Below are 25614 nucleotides of genomic sequence, written 5' to 3'. Positions count from 1 at the left end.
GGGAAACCGCTCGGATGCCATGGTGATAGACGGCAGGGGAGAGACAGAAGGAGAGAGCGGGAATTAATAATATGTATTTTGATATAAAAATACTAGCGGGGTGCATCTGTGCTGGAGGAGAGGAAGACACAGAGCAAAGGAGCGCTTTGCAGAGGGGGCTTCCGCGCTCGCCACCAGTTTATTGGTCTTCTACTCGCCTCCCAAGTCACTCTGCAAGTTTTCAAGCATATATATGTTACGGCAACGCAGCCTCAGAGTGGCTTGTTTTTCTCTTTTGCCAACGTTTGACCATCACGCTCTCGGAAATGGAGGGTGCTATAGCTGAAAGATAGCGAGGAGCATTTTCCGTAAAATGGGAATTTAATCAGGCCTGGAAGACCAGCAGAGGGAACAGGGGGAGGTTTGGGTGAATATGTATTCCTGGTATTCGTTTTACTCAAAACGGAGAGGAAAAAAAGAAAAATCGCACCCCGATGCAGGCTTTTCCCGGTACGCCGGCACGTTGCTTCGGCCCAGGCAATGGAAAACCGCGGTTCTTCCCCACCGGATTGCAACGAGGGACGGGACAGAGGGAGAAAAGCAGTTGCCGAGACCCGCGCGACTAGTGCGGGGCCAAATAACGCCAAAAGAGGGTCTGGATCCCACAGACCGCCCGCAAAGCGCCGGGACTTCTCCGCTTGCACCCGGGGGGAGAAAATATTTTAATATTTTAATATTTTTAGTATTTTCATGACAAACTCCACCTCCTGAATGACCCCTCTCATTCCGACCCAGCCTCCCCGCCACCGTGGGAACCTTCGGTGTTATCAGCTAGGAAACGCTTGTTCTCTCTCCAAACCTCCCAGCCGGCAACTCCCCGAGCAGCTCCGATAGTCCGGACGGGGGAGGAATTAATTTACTGCCAAGAGCAACGTTTACAGCCGCAACCAGGGCGAAACGTGGCCTTGGGCCCCCAACCTTGGGGCGACCGGAGAGCAGAAGTGGCACGGGGGAACGGCGCGGCTCCGGAGACGCGGCGCCCGGCTCCGCTTGACGGAAGCGGCAGCCTTTGATGGATACGGCTTAAGCGGCCGCGTTTTCCCCGCTGAACTCCCGGCGGCTGGCGTGCGAGATAAGTCCTGCCAGAGCCGCCAAAGCGCGAGGCAGGGGAGCTCAGCCTCCCCCCCCCCCCAAAAAGCGGTGGCAATCCCATCGCGGCTTTACGAAAAAAAGAGTTATTTAGGAAAAAAAAAGTCTATGCATTTTTATTGCAAGGAGCTTCTCCCGGCCGGAGATAGTGTCAGGGCAGACGAGCTAGTCTACAGCCACCGGGAAAACAGGCACGATACAGGTGAGCGGAAAGCGGCGCCGGTCCCGGACGGCTTATCTAAACCCCGGGCTGCAAATAAATGAGGCGAGAGCACTCAACGCTTCGGGTTGTGCTTGCTGCCTTTGGGAACGAGGAACTCGGAACGGGCTCGGAGAGGATGGTGGGATGCAGGGGGACACGGGAAGGCGTTCGGCCTTCTCCTGACCTTGGAAGGAGCCTCCTGCTAGTTTGAACTGTGGCAAGAAAAAGAAGAAGAAGAAAAAAAACCTTATTTTGAAGAGAGAGAAGCAGCAAATCCTTTGATTGGAACAGCACTAAACCTCAACGCCACCTTGGAGCAGTAATAATTAGTATTGCTACCATTAAAATAATGCTGCCCCAGGAGGGATAACGGGTCCCCGCGGGCCGATTGCCCCCCAGCCAGCACCTCCTCGGCCCCAGACACGACCCTCGGCATCAGGGATGCTCCAAACTAAGGATCCGCGCCGAGGGCGGAGGTGAAGCAGCGGCTGGCGAAGGAAGGGTTGAGCTACGCGGGGAGGAGGATTCGTGGCACCATCGCTCCGCCGGGCACCGAGTCACGGGCTTTCCCTTAAACATGTCGTCATGTCTATTCCTCCCTAACGAAGCCCTTCCGTGCAAGTCCTGCTTGCTTCGAGTAGTTTCCCGAAGAAGTCGCAGCCAAAATGCGACTATTTTCATGCAATTTTTCATGCAATTAATCCCTCTAAAATGCAGAGGGGAGCTTTCCCTCGAGCGTTCCCGCTGCCCGGCAGCCGCTCCTTAAGCTCAGGCCAGAGTCTGTCCCGGGGGGGCTTTAATTAAAGCGGAGCCTCCCAAACGAACAGTTTTGCCGGCGTCACCCACGCCGGAACAGAGGGTCGGGCTGCGATGGATGTGCACCACATGGGAAGGCTCCTGTTCCCCCTCTCCAATCCAAAACACCTCGCCAAGAAAAGCCAAACCCCGTCCCTCGGCGGGAAGATAAATGCCCCTTTAACGTGTATATTAATACCCGTATCGACTTCCCCGGTGTCGGTCGTTATCAAGATTTATCCAGCCTGATGGCCTCCTATCGATCGAGAAGAAGTGTATTCCCACGGGTCAATCCATTCTGATCCAGCCCGTGGCAAGAAGTCAATAGCTATTTATTAGATGATGTACGAGCTTCATTATTTTAAACGCTGCCAAAGGGGAGACGAGGCAGAAAGGAAAGGGGGGAAAACAACAAGCGCGGGGCAGGGAAGGAGGCCATCCTTGGACTCCTGGAAAGTGTTTTCGGAAGTCTCTGAACGCGGCGCGATTTCGGAGAGGTGAAACCGTGTCGCTGCTGCTCCCCGCCACCAAGATACATCAAGGAGCTTCGCCACTGCCCGGGAAAGGCGTCTCGGCAAACGCCGCTTCCTGCAGCATCGGGGGAGATTGGCTCATGGCCAGATGGCCACAGCATGTGGACCGTCCCCACCCGCCTGCAAAAACGGAGTGGCAGCTCCGTGCCTCAGTTTCCCTGTCTGTCAAGCAGGAATGCTAGATCCTACTCAACTTTCCGGGCAGCAAAGGAGGATGATAGGATGCATGCGAGATCATCGGGCAGCAGCAAGGAGGAAAAGACGATTTTTTTGCTTGTTAAGACTGAACAGCTGGAATTGCTCGTTCGCCAGAACCACGGGCTTGCTGCAAACGGTCCGCAGATCTGCTCGGGGCAAGGCTTGGAACTGGAGCTCCCCCATCCCACGTTTATCGCGACAGCTCCATCCGTCTTTGCCAACGTCCCTCGAAAAGCTGTGGCGAGAGGTGCATTCTCCTGAAACGACCGCAGAAACCTGCGCGTTCACGTCCAGACCCTGCTCTCGTGTGCTCCGTGATATAATCCCGTTCATCCAGAACGGCCTGCGTAGACCCGTTGCTCCCGACTGAACAGCAATTTCGACCACAAACCCTGGGCTGGTTTTCCGCTTCCTTTTTTCTGTTGTTTTTCCAATTCAGTCCTGGCAAGATTTCGACAAAGCGCATCCCTGCCCCTTTCCCCCAGCTTGGGGCCGTTTCGCTGGATCTCATGCAGATCCGGAGGCAGCGATAGCCCCAAACTGGAAGGACTGAGGCCAATCACCCGGGTATAAAGATGCACCGTGGCAAAGACTGTAGCAACGGCAATCTGGTGTGGGGTATTGCCAAAGGATAGCACAGAAATAAATAAAGTAAACCTCACCGACATTTGGCCCGGGTGGTACAAGCAACCCACCTGAGATGCTATGGATGTATCTTACGGGACGTTCTTTCCATCGCTTGTTCCCACACCTTGCATCTATTAGTGATAAATCATGTTTTCCCTGCTATTAAAACACGTTTGCTTTGCCACGGAGGAGGAAAGAACAGACTCTCTTTTCATCTTTGGTGCCTTATTCGAGCGGGCGGCTCCTGCGAGACGCCCCGAGGTAATTGGGACGCGGGTACGAGCGCCTCAAGCCAGACTTCTAATCACGAGCGGCTCCTCGGAGCTGGCTGCCACCGCTCTACGGAGAGAAACCACGCTGCTGGCCCCAAAGCTCGCAAAACCCCAAGGGAACATCAAGCAGCCTTTTCCCCCCTGGTTTAACAAGCTGGAGGAAAACACTTGTGTTTAATATTGCATCAAAACGTGCAACGTGGAAGTGCTCCGCTCGCTTTTATGGCGAGTTAATCAGCGTTCCTCCAGGGACGGGGGCAGAACGTGTTTACGGGCTCCTGGGTGGGCTCCCCAGCCTGCGCCGGGCTTCTGCACGCAGGTTTGGATGCAGAGACCTAATTCGGTTGCCTTCGAAACCGCAGGTCTGAAAATGAGGGTGCCTTACGGAGCTGGGAATGCTTCTCCCTGCCTTGCGTCCATCCTCGTCCCTGGGCTCTAACGTGGCGCAACAGCAGCTCTAGGCCAACCGGCTGCTCCGGGTTCCTCTGCTGAAAGGCACCTTCGACAAATTAATTCCTCATACAGCGTTCTGGCATTTTCAAGCTTAATTTCTAATGTTCTTCAGAGTTCTCCTTGGTCTTCCCGACGTATTATGCCAGGGATATAAATCAGAGCGTGCTCCTCCAGCTCCGTTGGCGGTGCAGCCCTTGAGAGAATCGCTGGGAGCTATCAATTTTGCTCCTCGCTACACCCCGTAAATCTGGCGTCGCGCTGGCATGAAATTGCTACCAGAAAGGGGCCACGAATCGGTCTAAGGCCCTCGGGTGCAAACCCCAGGGGCTTTGCTTGGGCTCCTAAAGCCACATTTTAGCTTTTAACTATTAAAAAAAGGGATCTCCCGCTCAGAAATGCTGCATCCGTATCTCCCATGCAAGTCAGCAGGAGCTCAAAGCATGGGCAAACTCCGGCTCAAATCTTAGCTTCTCTGCATTCAAGATCTGCTAAGCTTGTTCCCTCTTCAAAATAACTTTTGCACCTAACAAGAGTCCCCAGGGCCCCCAGAAAGCTTCCGTGCACCAAATGTTTCGATTCCCTCCCATACTTTCATTCAGTGCTTGCTGAGATCTAGGAGCCTTCAAAAGGATCAGTAAGGAGGAAAATCCCTTCTTTTCCATGGAGGAACACGCAGCATCCTAAAGCCCTGCAGCTCCCGCGATCCCCTGCCCCTCGTGAATGGCTCGAGCCGCCTTAAGGGCATCGTGAAACCGTGTCACTTTGCCCTTTCAAGGCCCTCCCCGCGCGGCCGGGACATTAATCATCCCTCCCCGTGCTCCTGCCGACGGAGGCCGGGAGCGGGCGGCCCGTGCCGGCCCGGAGGAGCACCTGGGGGCTGACCTGGGACGTGTCAGCAGGCACCGGTGGCGCGGGGGGTCTGTCCCCCCATCCCAGCTCCTCCGTCCCCCTTGAGATGCCACCAAGGCTTTGCCTCATCCGACGGTGGCAAAAAACAATGTTTTTTGCAAACGGCAAAAACGGAAGGGGGGTTAAATCCTTTCTTTTCCACCGGGCTGAGGGCTTTACTGCTGTTTCTCTCCAGCGGGTTCGTGCTATCCATTATGCAGCACTCAAAGCACCGAGGCTCGCCTTCAAGCCGGCTCAAGACTAATTAAGATGAATGTTAACTGTCCCCACCGCTCATTACCCAAGAGCAAGCCTATTAGCAGCTCTGATGGAAGCGCTCTCAGAGCTGCCACCGCGCGGCCTCAAATCCAGCCGCCCCCCGATTTCCAAAAAGACGCCACGCGTCTCCCCTTCCTTCGTGACCCATCTCAAGGGGTGGCATCAAGAGGCACCTCGAGAAACGTCGGCCCGGGACAATCGGCAGCGGGCAGAAAATCGGAGGGTTCGTCAAATCCGACACCTCTTCGGCAAGCGGCTTTGAGGACGCGGGGACGGCACAGCCACACTTGCGGCTTCCCGAGCTTTTCCAATTCGGAACGGAAGCGGCCCACGGGCTGGGGGGGTTCGGAGGGGGAGAGGAGGTTTCTTGCTGCTAATGAGCCTTGAATATCGCAAGCGGGCAGGAAGGAAAATGTAGAGGCATGAGAAAGTAAAAATAAAACCGTCTAAAAATAACCCCCTCCGGGCGCCACGGGGCCGCGCTGCGCGGCGAAGCCCCTTCCAGGGAAAGGCAGCTGCTTGGAACGTGCTGGCAGGAAAACCGAGCTTTCTTCCACAGCTCCAAGAAACGTTTCTCTTCCAGCTGAGAAACTTGGCTGCGTCCTTGAGTGGCCACGTCTGCGTCCCCGGGGCGAGAAGGGTTATTGCCCGCCCGGCGGTGGGGAAGCAGAGCGGAGCCCGGGCGCGGGAGCGAGGACGCCGGTGGCACGGCAGGAGGTGACAGCCAGCGCGGGGACATCCCGCCAGCTGCCGCGAACACTCAGCAGGGACGAGCGGGCTGGCAAATTCAGATACGTTGGATTTTTCCTCTTTAATTAGCCCCACCAGACAACCGGCACCGATTTCAGGGGCAAAGCTGTTGCCTCCCGTCCTGGTTAATGCAAACGGTACTCGTGCAATCTGAGCACCGATTTCCCATCGCGGTTAAAAACCTATAGTGATGTTGATTCAGCCTTCGAAGAACACAGGTAAAGGTTGGTTCCCAGTTGCAGGCTGAGAGCGTGCAATACTCGGAGACGTTGCGGGCACAGGTTATATTTAGGGCAATCCAATAAAGCTGTACTTTGACCTTAAAAGGACTGGGTGCAGCTGGGGAAAGGAAAAAAACTAAAGCAGATCACTATGCTTTGCAGACCTAATATTAATGCATCAAGCTACTGCAGTGCACATATTTATTTTGTCAAACTGTCAAAAAGTGGCACCTGAGTGGTTTTATATAAAGAAGCATTAGAATTGAAAGCGCTTTGTAGCTAAAAAAATATTACCCAAAGCCCTGATATTGAATAGGATTCAAAGGCTGTGCAAATACGCACTGCAAAGGTTTCTCTACACAGAACTTGTTTCTAAGGAGCAGGATGGAAAAGCTGCATTTACCACTAAGCTGAAAAACCAATACTACCCAATGCAACGCATTGACGAGGCTTCTGATGCTGCCTGCACTGATCAATGGGCGCGTTGGCATATTTTTCAAAATACATAAACATCTTTTGGCCTGAAATGAGCTAATAGGTAGAGAGCTAAAATTCTACTTCACGGCAGGGCCAAATTTCCCAGATGACTATTGTGTGTTTAAAAAGAAAAGATTAATTTTTCAAGTCCCACCGAAAACTTTTGCAGCCTCCGAGAAGAAATGACGCCCCTGATCCCCTCGCTCGCCACTGAGCAAAGGCAACGACCTCAAATAGTCTAAAAGAGCTACTTTAAGCCTGGCCAGGTCTTATTCCGGAGGAGCAAAACAGCACAAAAACATCGCAAAGGCCCTTGGACCCTGCATGTGGCTGCAAAGGATCTTGACGATCTGCCACAGCCCCGGACAGGGAGACCCAGCCCCAGTTTGGGATCTCCAAAGTCTTCGAAAAATGCAATTCCCAAGTGAAGAGCAGCGCACAAACCCAACAGAGCAGAGAGCAACAAGACGGCACGAGAAATGATATATTTGGGGTGAAGCCCTCTGCTCCTGCAGCCGAGCACCTCGAGCGAGCCAGCAAACCCACCGCCCGGTGTCCCTCGGAGCTGAGACCAGCTGGGTTGGGAGTTGCTTTTTTGAAGAGAAGAGTGCAAAAGGATGATGCAATATTTCACCATTAATGGCTTTATGGAGCTTTTCCATTCCAGCCCGTAACTAGTCTTTTTGAAAACCTGCCAAGAGGAGGCTGGAAATTTGACCTCACCTTGCAGAAACTTCTCAAAGAGAATTAACCCGCGGTGAGACACGAAGCAGCCCCGCAGAGCACTAGCGCTGAGCCCTGTACCTGTGCACAGATAGTCTGCAGGGGAGGGAAATACGTGAGTACTCAGAAAAAGAAAAAAAAAAAAAAAGAGTATTTTACATGAAAACAGATCACATGGAAATGCCTTCTCCATGCTACGTGACGGAGAGGTGGCCAGCTACGGCCTCACCTTCTGCTAAGCCAGAGGAACAAAGCCAGGCTGTCGTTAAGCTGCAGGGCAGCAATAATTTTGCGATTGCCCACCCGTGCAACGATTAGCCCCGAAGCTTTCCACCAGTTGAGAAGGGCCGCTGGGGAGTTATTTGTTCTGAGCTGCATTTCCCACCAGGAGAGCCAGCGCAGCGCGGTGGGTGAAGGCAGGTACAGAGCACTCGTTAGCTTCATTGTAATTACCCGAGACCACGGCAGGGTTTGAAGGCATTTGATCCGGTTCAGTAGCCCCAGCTGTTAAAATCCCAGCCCTGTTCCTTGCCTGGCTGCAAAAAGCTCCCTCTGGCAATGTCTCCTGAGGACCCCTGCTGCCTGCTGGCCCACGAGCTCCACCAGCCCTGGCCCAGCGAGCAGCTCCATCCTCCCCGTGCCAGCCTGGCCAGGCTCAGATTCAAGCATCCGCCCCAGGTCCCCCAGCCCCATCCCAAACTCACTGTTATTAGCTCCGCAGAGGACTTTTTGGGGTAAAACGGAGAACTCCGTGGGGCAAAGCCTTCAGGAAAGGGAGGCAATGCTCCAGGAGACTGCACCTAACTCATTTTGCGAGGAGGTCTCCTGCCTCCTCAGGAGTGAGGGTAACCCATGGACAAACTCTTAGGATACCTGTGAGGAACAGATGCTAGTTCCTTGGAGCCCTCCATACAAGCGCCTGGCTTTCCTTACCCCAGCTGACCTCCTTGCCACTTCACAGACGATTTGACGTAACACTTACATGTAAACCTTCAGATGCCCGAGCAATTTTCACAGCACCAGCTAAACACCACGCTATTTGTGAAACCTGTAGGCAGTCCGGTGGCCTTACACGGGAGCAAACGGTCACGTGTCCCGCTGGCGTACATCATCAGACACATTCCCAGGGCTGTAGCACCGCTCACGCGGGCTCCAGGATCCATCACACACCAGACCAGGGGACTGGGCAGCAACCCCACCAGTTGTACCTTTGCCATGCAGGGACCCGGGCAGAACCTGCTGATCCCAACCCAGAGATAGCACCGCGCTACATCCTTCCTGGTTAAAAAAAAGCATCATTGTTTCACTGTCAAGTTCAGTCACTTTTCCAAGAGGGATTGCTCCCAGCTTCACAGTATAAATCACCGGCGATGGAGAAGATTTGTTTGTCAGGGCAGCAAGGAAGGCATGGCTAGCGATACCTTCTAGCACCTTGGCAAGAGGTAACATTAGACTGCAGAAACACACTTTGGAATGAGAAGAAGGAAATTGCTCAAAATAACACCGTTCCTAGCTCTGCAGTAGAAAGGACAGAGAACTAGATGCACCAGGGGACATGCAGAGCTGTAGAGCCTCTAACGATCTCTGATCCCAACAAAATACCAGTCAACTGCCACCTACTCAGTGGGTTGAAGAACCTTCCTCCACCACCTCAGCCAGAAGAAAGCCTTGCGCTGTAGGGAGCAGCAGCGCACAGCAGCCAGCGAAGCAGGCACTCACACCAGGTCCTGCAAGTCCCACACCGAACCCGGCACGGCTCACAGTTTGGCAGCGCGCGAGGAGACGCTGGGACTTACCTGGTGATGATGGCAAGGTGGGGAGGGCTCATGCAGGCTCCCATGAAGAGCACCACATTCTCATGGCGGGTCTGCCGGTAAGCCATCACCTCCCGCTTGAAGGCCTTCAGCTGGTCCTCGTTGTCCCGCTCAATGTCAATGAGGCGGATGGCCACCTCGCCATGCCAGCGCCCGTGAAACACCTGGCCAAAGCGCCCTTTGCCGATGAGCTCCCCGATCTCCAGCTGTTCGAAGGGGATGTCCCACTCCTGGAGGAAGATGCTGGTTTGGCTGGCCTTGCGGGGGAAGTTGCGAGCCGAGAGGAGGGAGAGGTTCATCTCTTCAAAGTCGTCCTCCGACTCTTGAGCCTCCTCATTCCCCTCCTCATTCTGTGGGGAGACAAACAGAGCTGAGCACCTGCTAAAGGAAAGCAAGTAGGTATCTCCCAAAAGCAACTGAGAGGAGGTGACCACCTAGTTCTAACTATATTTTAGGCAAAGCTACAGGAAGGCAGAAGCTAACATATCTAGATTTTGCAGGGAGATGCCATGGGAGCTTGCAAATCCAGGCTTAAATGTAAGTGTGACGCACCAGCGCATTATTATTAATTCATCTGAAAGCAGCATTTCATCCTACCCCTTCCTAGCAGTGCCCTGCTAATACCAACAGCTCCCACCACAGTGGCTTGAGGTCTGCAGCCTGGAGAACTTGGGATAAGGCTGAATTTTCCTTTCCTGAGCTGTGTATTTCTTACAAGATCTACAGCACACATAAGAAGCTGTGTCCCCCGTCCTGACCTTCCAAGCCTTCCTCCACACCACATTTTTAATGAATCTTATAAAATCTCACTGGACTATAAACACGAGGACAGGCATGAAGGCCATGAGGGACTTTGCCACCACTGCCTGTTTCGGTGGTGGGGCAACCTGGACGTGTGGGTGTCACACAAGCACAGGACTCACCCGAGGGCTGCAAATCCCCTCCAAGGAAAGGCTTCTCCATCCCCACTAACACGTTATCAAGAGTCTCAGATGAGTGGATAAATGCAGCTCATGCAGATGGCCTCTCCCTGACCGCTCTTAGTTGCTTTGGCAAATAAAAACTTCATTATAGCCTGCACAAGCAGGATCAGGTCTGGCCATTAATTCAATTACCAGTGACTTTGCTGCGCAGATGCAAGTTTTATGCCTGTTTCTGCGAAATGTGCCCTGCGATGTATATAATATAAAGGCCCATTGAGCACCATACTGAGCCCGTCGGCTCGGCGTAATTGTATCTGCGCCAATGTATAGATCACAAAGGTGGCAAAATGCCACAGCATCAACCAACAAACTTTGCTTTCCCAAGTTTTTCTTTCGTTCTAGAAACGAAATAAAGAGCCTGCGCTGTTGCTGGCAGCATCTTACCTCCGACGTTGGCTCCACTTCAATTTGAAGTAATGGATTTCCTTCCAGGCTGTTAAAAAAATTACCACAGTGTGAAAACAGAGCTGCCCGGGGAGCGCGTGATGGAGCGCGGAGTGGCACCGTGACGCGGGTGTCAAGTCCTGCTTCCCTCGACATCAGTCTCCGTCAAGACAAAAGGCAACAGCAACTGGAAATGGCAGGCTTGCGAGGCGGTTTGGGGGCACGCTAATTTGGGAGCGAGGCCCAGAGGGAACATCTGCAGGGACAGATTTATGCCTGGGCATAACGCCTGCAGGGATGGATTTACACCCTCGCGGCTCTGGGACGAAGCACCCAAGCAATGCCAGGGCACGTGCTCATGGTACTTTCGACTGGTTTCCAAGACCAGATTTACCTTCTCAAGGAACGGCAGCCAAAGCGACACGCAAGTTCGACTAGTTGCCAGAACAGAAGAAAACACGTTTTGCAATAATTTTCAAAAAGTGGAGATTATAAAGACCATCTGCACGGTAAGAGCACCAGAATGTGCCCCAGCAGCAGGAGCGATCTAGCTTGCCAGCTCCTTGGGTCAAAAAGCTCCTCTTTTTGCTCTCTGCTTCTACAGCGCCTGCCAGCACTGGGTTACGACCAGGTCTCGAGGCACTTGTATGCGGCAGCTAACAGGGAACGGAGGCAGCGGAGGGATTCGGGGGGATGATCAGCGGGAGCAGCTCGGGAGGTTCAGAGTTATAAACAGAGCAGCCTCCCCGCGGGAGCTGCCGGTGAGGATTACGGGAGAGCCAGTGCTCTTCTCGCACAGCCAGCACTCTCAAAGCCATGCGGACGCCGTGGTCCTGTATTTCTTGTTCCATTGAATTCCCACTCAAGTGCTATGAGCTGCAAAACGATTTCTTTTTGCAAACCCTCCTGTGCCACCAGCCCCCCTGACGCACAGGCAGTTTGTAGGAAAAGCAGGCTCTTTCGGCTGATCTTTAACACAGACGCTAATACCTGTCTCCAGAGCATCTCAGGATATAAAGCAGAACCTGCTTTTCAGTCCAGCCACGTCTGGAGGAACGTCAGTGATTTCAGAGGGTTACTTTCAGCAGGGTAAGCTGCTGAGAATCACATATTTTGCATATTCAGACCTTATTTTCCCCACAGAAACTCTTCCAGCCCTAGTTCTGACACTGTGCTTTAGACATTAGGACCTGGCAAAGTGAACCCAAATCTCATCTCACGGGCAGGGCTGCCTATGCCAGAGGAGACCCACGAGAAGTGCAGTGTAAAAAATCTCTCCTTACAACTGCGTTTGGTTCCTATGTGCATTTTGATCCCTTCTTTGGCTCAGAAAAAAAAAGAAAAGAAAAAGAAAGAGGCTTTAACTTAATCACTTTGCCATTAATTTCCACGCTGCCAGCACCCAATGGGCAGAGCTGCTCTGTCTCCATCCCTCCGGCCGCCTCTCCTAGACAGAGATGAGATTCTTCAGACCCCCCTGACAGGTTGCCAATTCAGTGAGAGGCGTGTGGGCGATCTGGATAGAAACTATGTCTCTGTCTGGCCCAAGATCCTATCTGTTAAATTTCCAGCTTATATAATCCTTCAAAAGTGGCATTTATAAAAAGGAACAGCAACCACCCCTGAAATGCAACATTGCTGCTGGATGCTGCCAGAATGACACGGATGACAGTGGTCATGGAGGACCTTAGCAAGCGCTGGATTAAACAGAGAAGCTCTGACTCAAACTGCTGGGAGAGCTATTCCTACGTGCCAATTATATACTGGATTTCCAAGTTAACTTCAACTCCAAGGGCAAAGTTTATAACTTGAAAATGCTACAGGTAGGGCTGGGAGAACTAACTTTACTGAGATTATCTGACGTATCCCACTCAAAGCCCCTGTTGTTCTGCTTCCAGTAAAAGATTAATCGCTTGGGCTTTGGCTGGCACAATGCCTTCGTTAACACTTCCCCAACGAGCTCAGGCTCCCATCAAAGCTCTAGCACGGGGGGCCAACAGAGCGAAGTGAGAGGAGGGGGACCACTTACATTGGGTTCGAGTTGACCGGATGGAGGACCACCTGCGGGGCTCGGGTTGGCGTCTCAGGCACCACATCTGAAAACCAGAGAGCTCAGTGAGAGCAGGCCAGGACATGCTGCAAGGAGCCTTTTCAGGTCTGTGGCCAGCAAGTTGGCCAAGGGCATCCAGGGAAACGCAACCCACGTTTCCAGCCGGGCTGAAAACCTGGGCTCACTCCCGGCTAAAACTCAGTTATGCTTGGGTATAGCTTAAGGCTACCCAGCCTTGCTCTGCAGCGTGTCAGCAGGACACAGTCCTGGAGCAATACGGTGTTTCCAGTGGCCATGCTGCGTCATTTTGGGGGACAAGCCCCCCATAACGCACCCCTTCCTTGCACAAATCTAGGGGTTAAAAGAGCTTGTACGATGCCCTGGCTGGGCAGTGACAGCTCTCCGTGGGGCATCTCAGCACACTGCATTACCAACCTGATGAGCCTTTCAGAGAGACTTACCAGGGAAAATGAACTGCTGCTTGTACTTGTAGTAATGGGAAGCTGGAAAACAGAAAGGGGGAGGGGTAAAAAAAATGAGTCTCAGAGCCCAGCGCTGGAGAGAATCTAACCCAAGGGACACCGAGCCCAGCACCACGAAGTGCACAACCAGAGTCCTGTCCCTCCTGCCAGCATCCCCCAGGCCCAGCCTCTCCTCACCTGAATCTCTCAAAAAATGCCTTTATTATTCCACCAAAAGCCACGCACATTTGGTGGCCAGCCAAAAAAATAAGACTCTCGACCCTCCAATAATTAGGACGTATCATAACGGAAGGAGCCAGCAGCGCAACGCAGTCCCTCACGCAGGCACTCACGGACTCTCCAAACATATTCAATGCGTGCAGAGGTTTATTTTCCCTCCTGTGTTTCCAATGTATCCTCCTTACGCTGTTCTTTTCGTTGTAAGCTCTTCAGGGTCGGGAGCAAGTGGTTTGTGCCTATATGGATGCCGAGCCTGCTAGCAGCACTCGAGCGACGAGAGCCACTCCGCACCGGTGAGCTGCCCGGCCAGCTGCTGCTCTAAGTGCTGGAGATTGCTGCGGAGAACGCTTGCCGCCTATTAAAACTTACCTCCTCTTTTTGCCAGCCTCAGCTACTACTTTATACCCGTAATTAACACTTGGAGAGTGCTGATGTGCTCTGCAAAGCTGCCCGAGCGGTTTGGCCACTCGATGCTTATCGAAAGCCCGTGGGGCTTCAGCTCCTGAGAGCCCCTAGAGAATCACAACTTGCGTCTGCGGCGTTGGAAAGATGCTACATGATGCGCTTGCAGACGGTGCACGCTGCAGTTCAGTCTGTAGCAAGCCCACGCTGGGGGCAGCAGAGACCCCAGGCAGATACCCAGCACAGCACCCAGCTCCCCTAAATAACGCCCTGAGCTGCAGGGCTCCTCTGCGTCTCTCTGTGTCTGCTCCCAAGCATCACCATCCACACCGTCGGACTGACAGACATGTGTCCCTTTCCCAAGCGGAGGGACACAGCACATCTGCAGTGTTGGATCGCATCCGTCCGAGCCAGGAGGGTCCCCAAAGGCAGCCACCACCAGAGCGGAGCAGAAGCGCTGGGGCCTTGCTGGACCTCAACGGCTCTTTCCAGGAGATGGAGGACACTAGGTGTTAGCAGCTCTCAAACCTGCACCCCAAGGGCTGATTCGCCCTGCACAGGCAGGCAGGTAGTGGGCATGATCAGCCCGGAGCCACTGCAGCCAGCGCAGCTCTGCAGATCAGCGCTAGCGGAGAAGGCACTATCCCCTCTCAAGCTTCAAGAGCCCAGAAGACTGTCCATCAGCTTTACAGCAGGATCTGTGCTTCTCTGAGCTGAGATCAAAGGAGATTCAAAAGTAATTCCAGGGGAAAAAGTCACTGTATCAGTTTCCAAGCTCAAATCCTAATCCCCAAGATGACCGTCTTGACGAGGCTGCTCTGAAATACCGAGGCTCTCCTGCGTATGAAGATCAAAGCTGACCAAGTCCTGCTCTGCATCAAACTGGCTCCCACCACAGGTTTCATGTCCAGCAGAAGAATATTAGGCTAAACTCCAAATGTTTCTTTGTTACATTTATTTTCCACATTTCATTTGCTTGCTTGAGTGCACATATTCCAGGGAAACAGCTCTCCATGTCCTTGCAGAGCTCCTCAGACATCCGCTATCTACCATCAGAGACTGGACTCAACACTAGGCTGACTCTGGTTTGACCCATACCAATGTTTTCATACAGGCGTGGAAACACATTTTGTGCTTTTCTTTTTGCAATTTGCAGGTTCTACTCTGAGGTCTTGGAGCCCACTAGTGGTTTGTGGACTGTGGCTCGGGAGATCCTGCTCTGCTGGACCAACCCCGGGAGCAGGAGCAGCTCTGCTGCCTCAACTGCCCCGGCTGGCCAGGGTGAGGAGGGAGGCACGCTGCCCGGGCCAGGGGCCAGGAGATTTGCTAGTTAAGTGTTACACGTACGCAAAGGCTTTCTAAAAATGCCAAACTACCATTTCACATCACGCAAGGGGAAAATCCCAGTGGGATCTGCAGGCTGTGCAGCTCAAGTTTATCTGTTGCAGAGCAGGCAAGCTCCTTGCTGGTGCTGCATGGTTACTTCTCAGCGGACAGCCTTCGTTGCCCGTTGGGGTACCGAATGCCTCCTTGCGGCACTTCCGACATCTTCCTCTCCCCCCTCCATCATCCTGCCTGAATCCCCAGCACGCTCCAGTGAGCAGGAATTTTCTGCAAGGCCATAGACTGCTTGAGATGCCAGGAACGAGCCTGGAGACCTGAGGAGCTGTGCTGTTTTTTCCCAGCTTTGGGAAATGTTTGTTACCATGGCAACGGATCCCGCCAGTCAAATCCCCCCCCTCTTCGGCCTCCCTCCTCCTCCTCCCTATCTAAAGGCTTGTCAAGATGGAAGGGAGGAATCAAGAGGAGTACTGCAGAATTAACAGAGCACGAAGGCACTGACCGGCTCCCTCGGAGAAGCAATCCCGCCCTCCTCCATCCCGAGACCTGGTAGTGCATTAATCCCAGGTTTGGTAGCTGGAAAAGAAAGCAGAGGGATCCCGACCTCACAGCTGCCATCCCATCGGAGACGGGCAGCACCGAGGCTCAGAGGCCATGGCCACGCTGGGGGTCACTGGGTCTGGCCAGCGCCGCAGTGCTGATCCTCGGAGTCACAGGCCACCAGCCTCCGGGCACGAGACACGCAAGTGGGAACATGAGTCCGGCCAGGGGTGCAGCCGAAGGGAACTGCCACCCTCCGCTGTTGGAGGCATACCCTGGAGAAGCGAGCACCCCAAATCTCAGCTTCTTCACTCCAACCTGGAGAGATCTCACTGTGGGATGTTTCAGCATCTCAGACACAGGCCAGGGCCACAACTTCCCCTCTTCCTTCTATCTCCAGTCCCTTTCTGGAGGAAAGTTGATGTGTTCAGATGGAGAAGGCAATCACTGAGGAAGCCTGAAGCCCCTCTGAAACCCCTCAGTGCTTCCAGGAGCCAAGCTGAGCCATCACCTCCAGGCAAGAGACCTTTTCTGGAGCAGCAACACCACCCCACGGACATCCTCAAATGGCAGCAGCACTGGGGCAGGCAGTCGATAGATTCGTATGCCAGAAGGGGCTCTTTTGGCCATGCAATATAACTCTTACATATCTGCTGCCACCTGGCTAACCCTGCTCTCAGCCCCTTATTTAGGAGCGATTTACAGGTGCCTCCTTTCACAAAGGCACCACCATGCTGACAGCAAGACCGCAAGGCATAAAGAACACGCCGCCTCCCCAGACAACATGTTCCTGTGATTAATGAACGTCTGTGAAATACTTCTGCTGCCTCTTAGCCTGAAGTCATCTGGCTGCAGCTTCCAGCCACTGGCCCTCGCCATCCTCTAGCACCAGAGTCCTCACTTCAGCAGGGACCAGCAGACTGCAAACAGATGACCTCTTCCATTTTCCCTGAAAAGGCTGAGATCTGGAAGCCTCTCCTTTGGCACATGGGTCTCCCCAGACCTTGGGACATAGGTACACAGAGAAGATTCAGTGGGACAAGCTAGATCAGAAACTCTCCAGTATCAGCTTCTCCTATCTGTCGCTCCATGTGCACTGTGGCCCTGCCCTGCAAACAAGCTTGTTGGAGGTACATTACCCCAAAGATGCAGTGAAGGCATCTCAGGTTACCATTGAAGAGTGGTAAGAACTTGCTTCCTATTTGCCATTGAGGCAACAAATACACCAGGGCACATGTCATGCACAAGTCATGCCTGGAAACTCTTTGGTGGCCGCAAGTAGGACGGGTTGCCCACAGAGTTTGTGCAGGCTTCGACCTTGGAGGCTTTCAAGCCCAGCCTGCGTAAAGCCCTGAGCAAGCTGCTCTGGCCTGATAGCTGACCCTGCTCTGAGCAGAAGGCTGAACCAGAGACTCCTGGAGGTCCGTTCCAACCCCAGTTATGCTATGGTCCTAAGCTTGGTTTTACTGCTCTTTTTTCTCTCCAGTTTTCCCCATCCTAGCAAAAGTACAGGCAGGCAAGCAAATCTAGCGGATCCTCACACTGAGGACACCCGGGGGGGGCACAAGCCCAGGCCTCCCTCCCCAACGCAGCTCACGTGGCACACCTCTCATCAGGGCCAGACGTGTAGGCGGAGGAGCCCAGCGCGCACGGTACCTGGCAAGTTGAACTGCTTCTGCTGCCGCGTGCACTGTGGCGAGGGGTGGAGGGGGGATGGCGGAGTCGCACTGGGTGGCAGCGGCGGGGCAGGCGAGGAAGGTGTGGAAGAGGTCGTGGAGGAGGGGTTGCTGCTGGAATCCGGCTGGTAGGGCACCGGGATGTGGTCCTGCAGGAAGATGGAGACAAAGAAGAGAACTGGTGAGAGTGGCACCGGCCAGCTTGTCCCACCACTAGATTCTCCAGGGCTCCCAGGATGGCAAGCAACTCTCATGCAAGAGCTACACCTCTGTCCAAGTTGGGAGCTGCACCTCCCATGACTTGGGTCACTGCCTGGAGTAGGATGGAGGTGCACAGCAGGTACAGGAGAAGTCCCTGCCAAAAGACTGCAATGAGGAGAACAAGCCAGGGTTGTCTCCATTGCTCTGAGCCCCTCTTAGCACACCACCCATGATACCTTGGCTGGCCATGTCCCGCTAAGAGCTGACGTTTCACACTTCACAGACAATGATCAGAGCCCAGCACCAGCATTTCCCAAGGCCATTTGTGTTCATCAGTTTGCACCAAGGCCCTTTCACACCAGAAGGCCCTTTCACACCTTCTTTGTAAGCCCCTCCGTGCTGCACACCCACAGCTGAGGGCTTCCCAAAGCCTGCTTATGTCGCCAAGTCACAACCGCAGAGACTGGCAAGAGGGACCCGCATCCCTGGGGCTCGGTCCTTAGGGACACCAGGGCCCTGGCAGCTTCTGTTGACCTCAACTCAAGCCAGAAACCCAGCACCTTGCTTGGAGGAGGGCTGGGGGCTCAATTCAGGAAGATCTGAAAGGACCGCCAATGTCCTCGGAGCATTGCGCAAGCATCCTGAGACATCTCTTTGTGCCCTCCTCTGGCTGGCTGATCTCGCTCTCTGTTAATCTTTCCTAACTGAGGCAAGGGAGACAGCTCTAGGGTAAATGAATAGTCAGGGCAGGTTTCTAGAGAAGAGCATCCATGCCCGTCCCTTTCTCTTGGTACCAGGACAACCTGCCCGGAGCCTGCTCTCTAGGGATCACTGCAATGGGTTAGGAAGGACCACCTGAGAGCAACGCAGGGGAAGAGCAAAACGTGGAGGAGGACAGCCTATATGGCTTCAGTCAAAAGATTCTGGTAAACCATCAGCAGCAAAAAAAGCACAGTATTTGTCTAACCTCACAGCTGCGGTGGGCTTGGCAGCTACCTGATGCTGACTGAGGGAACCAGGTCTCTCCCTGTCCCACCTCACAGAAACACGATGTGAAGGAGGGACACGAGTATGTACGGGTAGGAACAGCTCGCAAAAGGGGATTGTGCACCATCGATGGTATTATATTAGACCCTGAAAGGAAAATTGAGGCCAAAATTTTGCACCTCGCTCACGGTCTTGCTGCCCAACTCGGAGACATCACAGGGTCTGGTTTTGGGAAGCGCTGAGCACTCGACTCTCCAAAGAGAGGCGCTCCCACCGCGAGAGCCCAAGAAAGCTAGAAAATCTGCATGCTCATCCCTCAGTGGGTAGTCAAGTTGGACAAAATTAGTTTTTAAATGAGCTGGGCTTTTTGGGAAAAGCGTACATTTTGCATACTCCATCCTGACATGCACAACAATGTTGGCCAGGTAAATTATTTTTTAAACCAACATCGGAGGCCACTAGGAGTAAAAGTTCAATGTTATTTATAGAGCACTGGATACAGGATATGTCCAAAGAAATGCTTTTAGAAAGAGCAAAGTAAGAAGGAATCGCAGAATACAGAATGGTTGAGGTTGGAAGGGACCTCTGGAGATCATCTAGTCCAACCCCCCTGCTCAAGCAGGGTCACCTAAAACACGTTGCACAGGATCACGTCCAGGCGGCTTTTGAATATCTCCAGGAGCCCCTGTTTCATAAAGCACATTTATACAGGAAACATTAGCCAGGATGGGAGTGCTCCGGTCAAAGCCTGGGCAGAAGCAAGACGACTATTTCTAAGTTGTTGCCAATACAGCTGCTATTATCGATCCTCCTGAGAAACAGCCTGTTGCATCCTACAATCCTATATCCAATTGTATACAGCTCTTTGGATTTGCATATGCATAAATATGTGTATATATACACACACATATAGATACACATATTAGCACATACATCTATAGGTACTGGTGCATACATGAGTTTCCCCTGCAGCTTTCAAAGTGTAATTATATATATATATTCGTATAGCTATTTTATATATGTACATATATATGCATATATATAATTAGCATGATTACACTATGGTTTGGGAAAGGTTGAGGAAGACAAAGTGACTGTCAAAAGCCATCCAGCAGGGCGGTGGCAGAAGGGGGAACAAGGCTGATGTCCTTCGGGAACCTGCAGGTTTGATGACCTGTTCCCCAAGTCCCCCCATCTCCTCTGGCACCAAGCATTTCACTTCAGGGGCTTCCAGCCTGCAAACTTCTTTCCCCGCTACCCCAGAGCATCCGTGCATGGCCTATTGGAAATACTCTCTGAGGAAAGCGATGCTATAAAATTTCACCCTGGAATAAATCTGCAGGCTGTAATTACTATTAACGCAGCGCAGAAGAGCGAGCTCGCCAGGTGCACTGCCGGGGCTGCCTCGAGCGGCTCTGCCAGCGACACGATCAAATTCTGCGCTGCTCCGTGTTTGCTTGGCAACTTTTTTTTAATTTTTTTTAACTGAAATCCCAAGTGGTAGCACAGAGCACAAAAAAACCCAAGAAATCCAGGTTAGATTTGTCACCTCCGGAGGCTCAGCAACGCGAACGGAGCAGGACTGATGGGGCAGAGGCTAGTGCGAAAGCTCTGATCCTGCGTTATTTCGAAGCCGGTGAAGGAAACAACGCTGGCGGATGCAAAACCCCGTTGAAAAACGCCGCCTGCCCGCGCACGGCAGCCCTCACACCGGGGGGTGGCAAGCCAAGGGCTGCTGGAGCGTAAAATATTAGGATCACTGGAGCGTGCTGCATACCGGCACACAGCTGGATTTCAGATAGTTTCATCTTGAAACTTTCAGATAGTTTCAGATAGTTTCAGATCGTTTCGGATAGTTTCAGCTTGATCCAATTTCCTTTAAAGCTGGATATCCAGCCTTAAATTTCTTTACGTTGCTTTTAAAGCTGTCCTCCAGCTGAGAAAGCAAACGGGTGTCGCGCTCTGGGGACGGACCTGCCCCGGGAAAGCTTCGTGCAAAGACCATCCCCGCTGCCAAGCTCCCAGCGGCTTCTCCCGACCCCCGGCTGCGACCGGCAGCTCGCAAAACCGAGGCAAACGGGGCTGCGCCGGGGCTGAAGCACCCGGAGCCGAGCGGCAGGCGGAAAGGCCACCTTTTTGGCCCCCTTTCACGTGCAAAAAGAGCAAAACGGCCCCAGACGTCAGCCGGCCTCGCTCAGGCTCCGCGCCCGGATTTCCCGCGCCCCCAGCGCATCCGCGGGGAAGGCGGGCGAGACCCGGCAGCGCCTCGGCCGAAACCGCTCCAGCTTTCCCGAACAGCGTCTCCCTGCTGCGGAAAGTCAACGTTCGCTTGCTATTATGGGTTTTTTTTTTTAAAAAAAGAGGCTAATAAAGAGCAGCAGCAGCAGCAGCGCTAGCCCTTCTGTTCTGCTCTCCGGCCAACCGGAGCTGGATTTACAACCCTGCCGCAAAAAGGGCGTTTTGCATCGTCCCTGCTGAAGGGCTGCAGGCCCCACGGCCGAGGCTGGAGACTTGCCCGCGGCCCCGCAGCGAGCTCGCGCCAGCAGTGCCAGGGCTGGGCTTGCACCCTGCCTTTGGGTGCCGGGGGTGCAGGTGGGCGACCGGGGGCCGAAGAACCGAGAAAAGCCGCTGAGCTGCTGGCTTTTAACGCGGGTTATCGCGCGCAACGAGTTTGCTGCTACGCTGAAGAGCATCCTACCCTCCGGAAAGCTCCAAAAAGCTCGGAGGCACCGCTTCTTATCCGGTTCGGCACTCCGCCTCCCTGCTGGCACGGAGTTAAGGGCCATGGTCGCTCGACGCGGTGCCCGCGTCTGCTCCTCGAGCGCTTTCCCTTGGCGCGGGATGAGGCGTCCCAGGAAGGCAGCAGCCGCGTCGGCCTCGCTCCTCACCCCGGTCTCCGCGGGAGCACATTCCCACATGTTCCCGCGCGCCACCCCGGAGGGCCCCACGCGGCCCGCGGGACAGGGCGCTGCGCCTCTCACCTTGTTGATTTTGTTGGTTTTGGGAAGCGTCTGGCTCACGTGCAGGTCCGAATACCTGGGCGGCTTCCGCAAGGGGTTGTTGATGTCGCAGGGCACCGATTCGGTCCGGACTAACCTTGCTGCGTTAAGACGGGAGAGGGGGGAAAGGGATCGAGAGGGGAGAGAAAGAGAGAGAGCGAAGCTTTAGGAGGGCGCTCAGGGTCGGAGCGCAGGTGACTCCTCCCGCGAGCCCTGCGCTCGGAAGCCGCTTTTGCATCGCTAAGTGTTTTCCAACCGATCCCCCGAGTCACCTCCGCAAGGGCTTTGCTCCGTGGCCGCGGGCTCTGGGCATGCAAAACGCCGGCTGGAGCTCAATGGCGCTCACAGTTCCTCCCATGCTGCCCTACATCCTGCCAAAGGCCCCACGGCTCCGGCGGGATGCGCGCCGGGATGAACGGCCCCTCTGCCGAAGCGGCTGCCGGCCGGGAAAGGAGCGAGCGCTAGCGGCCGCGAGTGCGTGGCTGCACACCCCAGCGCCCGCGTCCGGGGCGAGCCGCGCTCCTCTTCCTCACGCCGGCTCCCGGCACTGACGGCGGGAAGGGTGCCAGACACGGAGCTGCGTCGCAGCCAGGCGGGAATTTCTTTGCAAGTTTTTTTTTTTCTTTGCAAATTTTCGGTGACGTTCCTTTGCGCTCGGCCCCGCGCTGACAGCGGGACGAGGCGTTTCAGAGCTCGTTTTGGGGCTACTGCGCTTTGCTGTAGCCACCGCGGCGTGCTCCGGCACTGCCGGAAATGCCCGTAGCTCCCGGACAGCCATGGGAGGCAGCGGGGGCTCATTTCGGCTCTTCCCGGGAGCCTATGGGCCAGGCAAGCTGAGCACCGCGGCCTCTCCATTACCGTTTCCAGCAGGGAAGCAGGAGAGCCGGGCAAAGCCGAGCTCCGCAGCCACCTTCCCGCAGCCAGCCCGGCATCAGCCACCCTTGCTGAGCAAAACCCACGGTAATCCATCGCGACGGGCCTCGGAGCATCCTCCCACGAGGCCGGCGCGGGAACTGCCAGTGTGGGAACCGCTGGTGCGGGAAGCGCTCGGAGCGGGAACCACCGGCTCCAGCCCCTGCCGCCCTAAGCGCCTCCAAGCATGGGCTGCAAGAGATCCCACAGCTCGGCTTGGCTCTTGGAGCTAGGGAATGGCCCCAAACCATCCCCGTGCCATGTACGGAACCGAAGCTTTTCCGGCTGCTGCCGGATAGAAATTGGCCACCTCTGCGCCAGCTCAGTCTTGCAAGGGGTGACGAACGTAATATATTCCTCGTTTTGATAAGGGGAAAAATATATTCTTAATAATCAGGTGCTATTTAACAGCAGCAGCCCGAAGGGATCGAAACCAAAGGCACGTTTCGGCAATCCGAGGGGAACGCCTTTCCCCCTGGGCGACGGCGGCCCCGCTTTCCCTCCTGCGCCGGGAGCGCCCGGCCGGGCTGAGCTCTGCAAGGAGGTGGGGGGGGGGGGGAAGCGACAGCCCGTCTTCGTGGCGCCGCGGCTCCATCCTGGCCCGCTGCCCTTTGGGATTTCTCCGCCGCCCTCCCGGAGAACGAGGCCAGCGGCGTCGGCAGCATCGGCACGGGAACGAGACGGGCCCCCCGCATGCATCACCGGAGGCAGGGCCGGTCGCGGCGGCGGAGCCGGGGGGGGGCCACGCTTCCGCCCAGGCCGCTTTGCACCGTTAGCAAAAGGCTCAAACCTGTTGCACTTACCCCGTGCTGTGGGGAATCTGAAAAGGAAAGGTGGCAGGGGGAGGGTGGGTGGAAGTGGTTTGGGATGCAAATCTGCCTCGCACCGTACGGCTCGTCTCCCTACAAGCGGAAAAGATGGTGGGTAAAATTTTTCGCAAAGCGCCCGAGCGGTTCGGGAGCCTAAGTGCCGCTGGCTGCCAACGGGCTTTGGGCTCCCGAGCCCCCTCGGGTGCTTTCGAAAAGGTTCCCTGGCGAAAAGCTCCTGCAAGGCGGACCCGGAGAAAAAGCTCCTTACCTCCGCGGTGGATGATCAGCAGGTGACACGGCGGCGCCTCTTTGGTGCATTTGTTGTGGCACTTGAGCCTGGTGGGCAACGGGGTGAGGGGGGGGGAAAAAAAAGAGGAGAAAGCAGTAAGAAAAGGGATGAAAGGACCCACGGCGTCCTGGCGCGGCGGCAAGACCCTGCCGGGGGGAGCCGGCGGCGAGCACGGGAGCGTTGCTGCAGCCGGAGGCCCCTTTTGCAAGCAGGGAGGTGACTTGATTTATTGTTCTTATTTTGCAAAGCCCTGGTTGCTCGCCACCTGGACGGTCCCACAACCGAACCCTCCTAGACCCATTGGGTTTGGGGGCTTTCACGGGAAAACAGCCGCATTTTCCGTTAAGGAGGCCACGGCTCCAGGCAAGACCCAGCGGAGCTGTTGGTTCAGCCCCAACCAAAGACCTCGGAGATGCCCATCTCCCCACTGCAGGGCGGTGGGACACGCATCTCCCCACCAAAGGCCACCGCTTCCACTGGGTCTTTCCACCTCCTCGCCGCCTTGGGAAGGCGAGAGGAGAGCGAGGCCGAAGAGATGCCTCCTCCTCCTCGCGTGGCCAAACCCAGCCGCCCTGTCCCAGCCTGATGGACATCCAAAATCGTCGTTTCTGACAGCCCGAGCTGCAACGGAGGCAGCAGAGCTCGGCACACAGCGGGGAGAAGACCTCGCCGCTGTTTCCTCCTGACCGGCGGCCGGGGCTAACGCTGGGTTACACTGAATTAAATTCCAGCGGAGGGGAAGCAACCGGATCCCCCCCTTCCTGGCTCCCCTCGCTCCCTTTGGCAATCGATGAATCCCGGCCATTGTGGCGCTCCTTATAGCTTTATTACCAGGGCGCTTAACCAACATAATGAGGCCATTTAGAGCCACGGTCGTTCCGTTTAATATTCCGCAGAGCCTCCGCTTAGTCGGCGGAGCCGGGGCAGGAGCCCGCGCAGGGCTTCACCCGCGGGTCACGCGTGCAGGCAGCGGCAGGCTCCCGCGGCCCCGAAACGCTCCTGTTTGCTCCTAATTAGGGATGTAAAAGAGTTTCCCCTCCCCAGCCGAGAGCGACGGGAGGGGAAAAAAAAGGCAAAGGAAAAAAGGATTCGGAAAACTAAGTGCAAAGGGTGGGGAAAAAAAAAACCCCACGGCAGATACAAGTCAATGAGCCGGATAATGAGAGGTCAGCCTTCGAGGAGCCTCGCGCGGTAGCTTTTATTATAAAGCCCTTCCCGGAGGAAGAGTCAACGATTCATTTGGTATTTGAGGCTTGGGGGCTTTTTTGGGGGGGGCTGGTTGTTCGTTTTATACCTGCTTTTCCCCCCCGCCCTGCTCCCTTGCTCCTTAGGGGAGCGGAGCGCCGGGGCCGGCTGCGGCAAAGCCGGCCGACGTAAATACTTTGCGCCCTAACTCTTAGGAAACATGGGATTCGTTTGGGCTCATCCGGGTGACGCCGGAAAATAGGATCGACGGAGAAAGGGGCAACGCCGGGGCCACAAGCCTGGGTGCTCCCTCCGCCCCGCGGCGCCCAGCTCCGAGCACCCGCGCGGCGCCTGGGTGCAGGGGGCGGGGGAGCGAGCAGAGGACGGCGTTCAATTTGCAAGAAAATAAGGGCTTTTCCAGAAATTACTTCAAAATAAATAAATAAATAGATAAAAATAAATAAATAAAATAAATAAAATCGCATCCCGAGGGCAGTTTGGGGGCGCGCGGCGCCGACGTACTTGCAGTTTTTGCACTTTAAGCCGAACAACATTCCCTTGCCGCAGACGGTGCAGGTCTGGGACATCCAGTACTTGGTGGAAAACCTGCAGGGAGAAACGGGAGGGGTTGGAAAATCGCTAAGGGCGGGAGCCTTCCGTGGCTCCAGCCCTCCACCCGCACCTCCGGAGTCGTTCCTGGCCCATCCCTTGGTTACGGCGCCCCGAAAACCAGCTCTTTCCCAGCTCCCGCCGCTTCCAGCGTTTTTCCTTCGCGCCGAGGATAGGGAAGGGCGA

The 25614-nt window shown here is 54.8% G+C and overlaps 1 protein-coding gene across 1 annotated transcript in view; it reads right to left on the bottom strand.

The window, feature by feature from the left end:
* Positions 1–25614, bottom strand: part of KSR2 (kinase suppressor of ras 2) — an 83014-nt gene that overhangs the window by 18150 nt on the left and 39250 nt on the right. The window contains exons 7-15 of the mRNA XM_067306969.1: positions 25342–25425; positions 23614–23681; positions 23340–23438; positions 21607–21725; positions 17418–17586; positions 13239–13280; positions 12757–12823; positions 10728–10776; positions 9343–9710 (exon numbers count right to left, since the gene is read on the bottom strand). Coding sequence (XP_067163070.1) covers positions 9343–9710; positions 10728–10776; positions 12757–12823; positions 13239–13280; positions 17418–17586; positions 21607–21725; positions 23340–23438; positions 23614–23681; positions 25342–25425 — 1065 coding nt within the window. The remainder of the gene's footprint in view (positions 1–9342; positions 9711–10727; positions 10777–12756; positions 12824–13238; positions 13281–17417; positions 17587–21606; positions 21726–23339; positions 23439–23613; positions 23682–25341; positions 25426–25614) is intronic.

The sequence above is a fragment of the Apteryx mantelli genome, chromosome 17 (genome assembly GCF_036417845.1).
Source record: "Apteryx mantelli isolate bAptMan1 chromosome 17, bAptMan1.hap1, whole genome shotgun sequence".
NCBI lineage: Eukaryota > Metazoa > Chordata > Aves > Apterygiformes > Apterygidae > Apteryx > Apteryx mantelli.
Note: the sequence above shows the minus strand (reverse complement) of the source record. Positions and strands in the feature narration are given on the sequence as shown.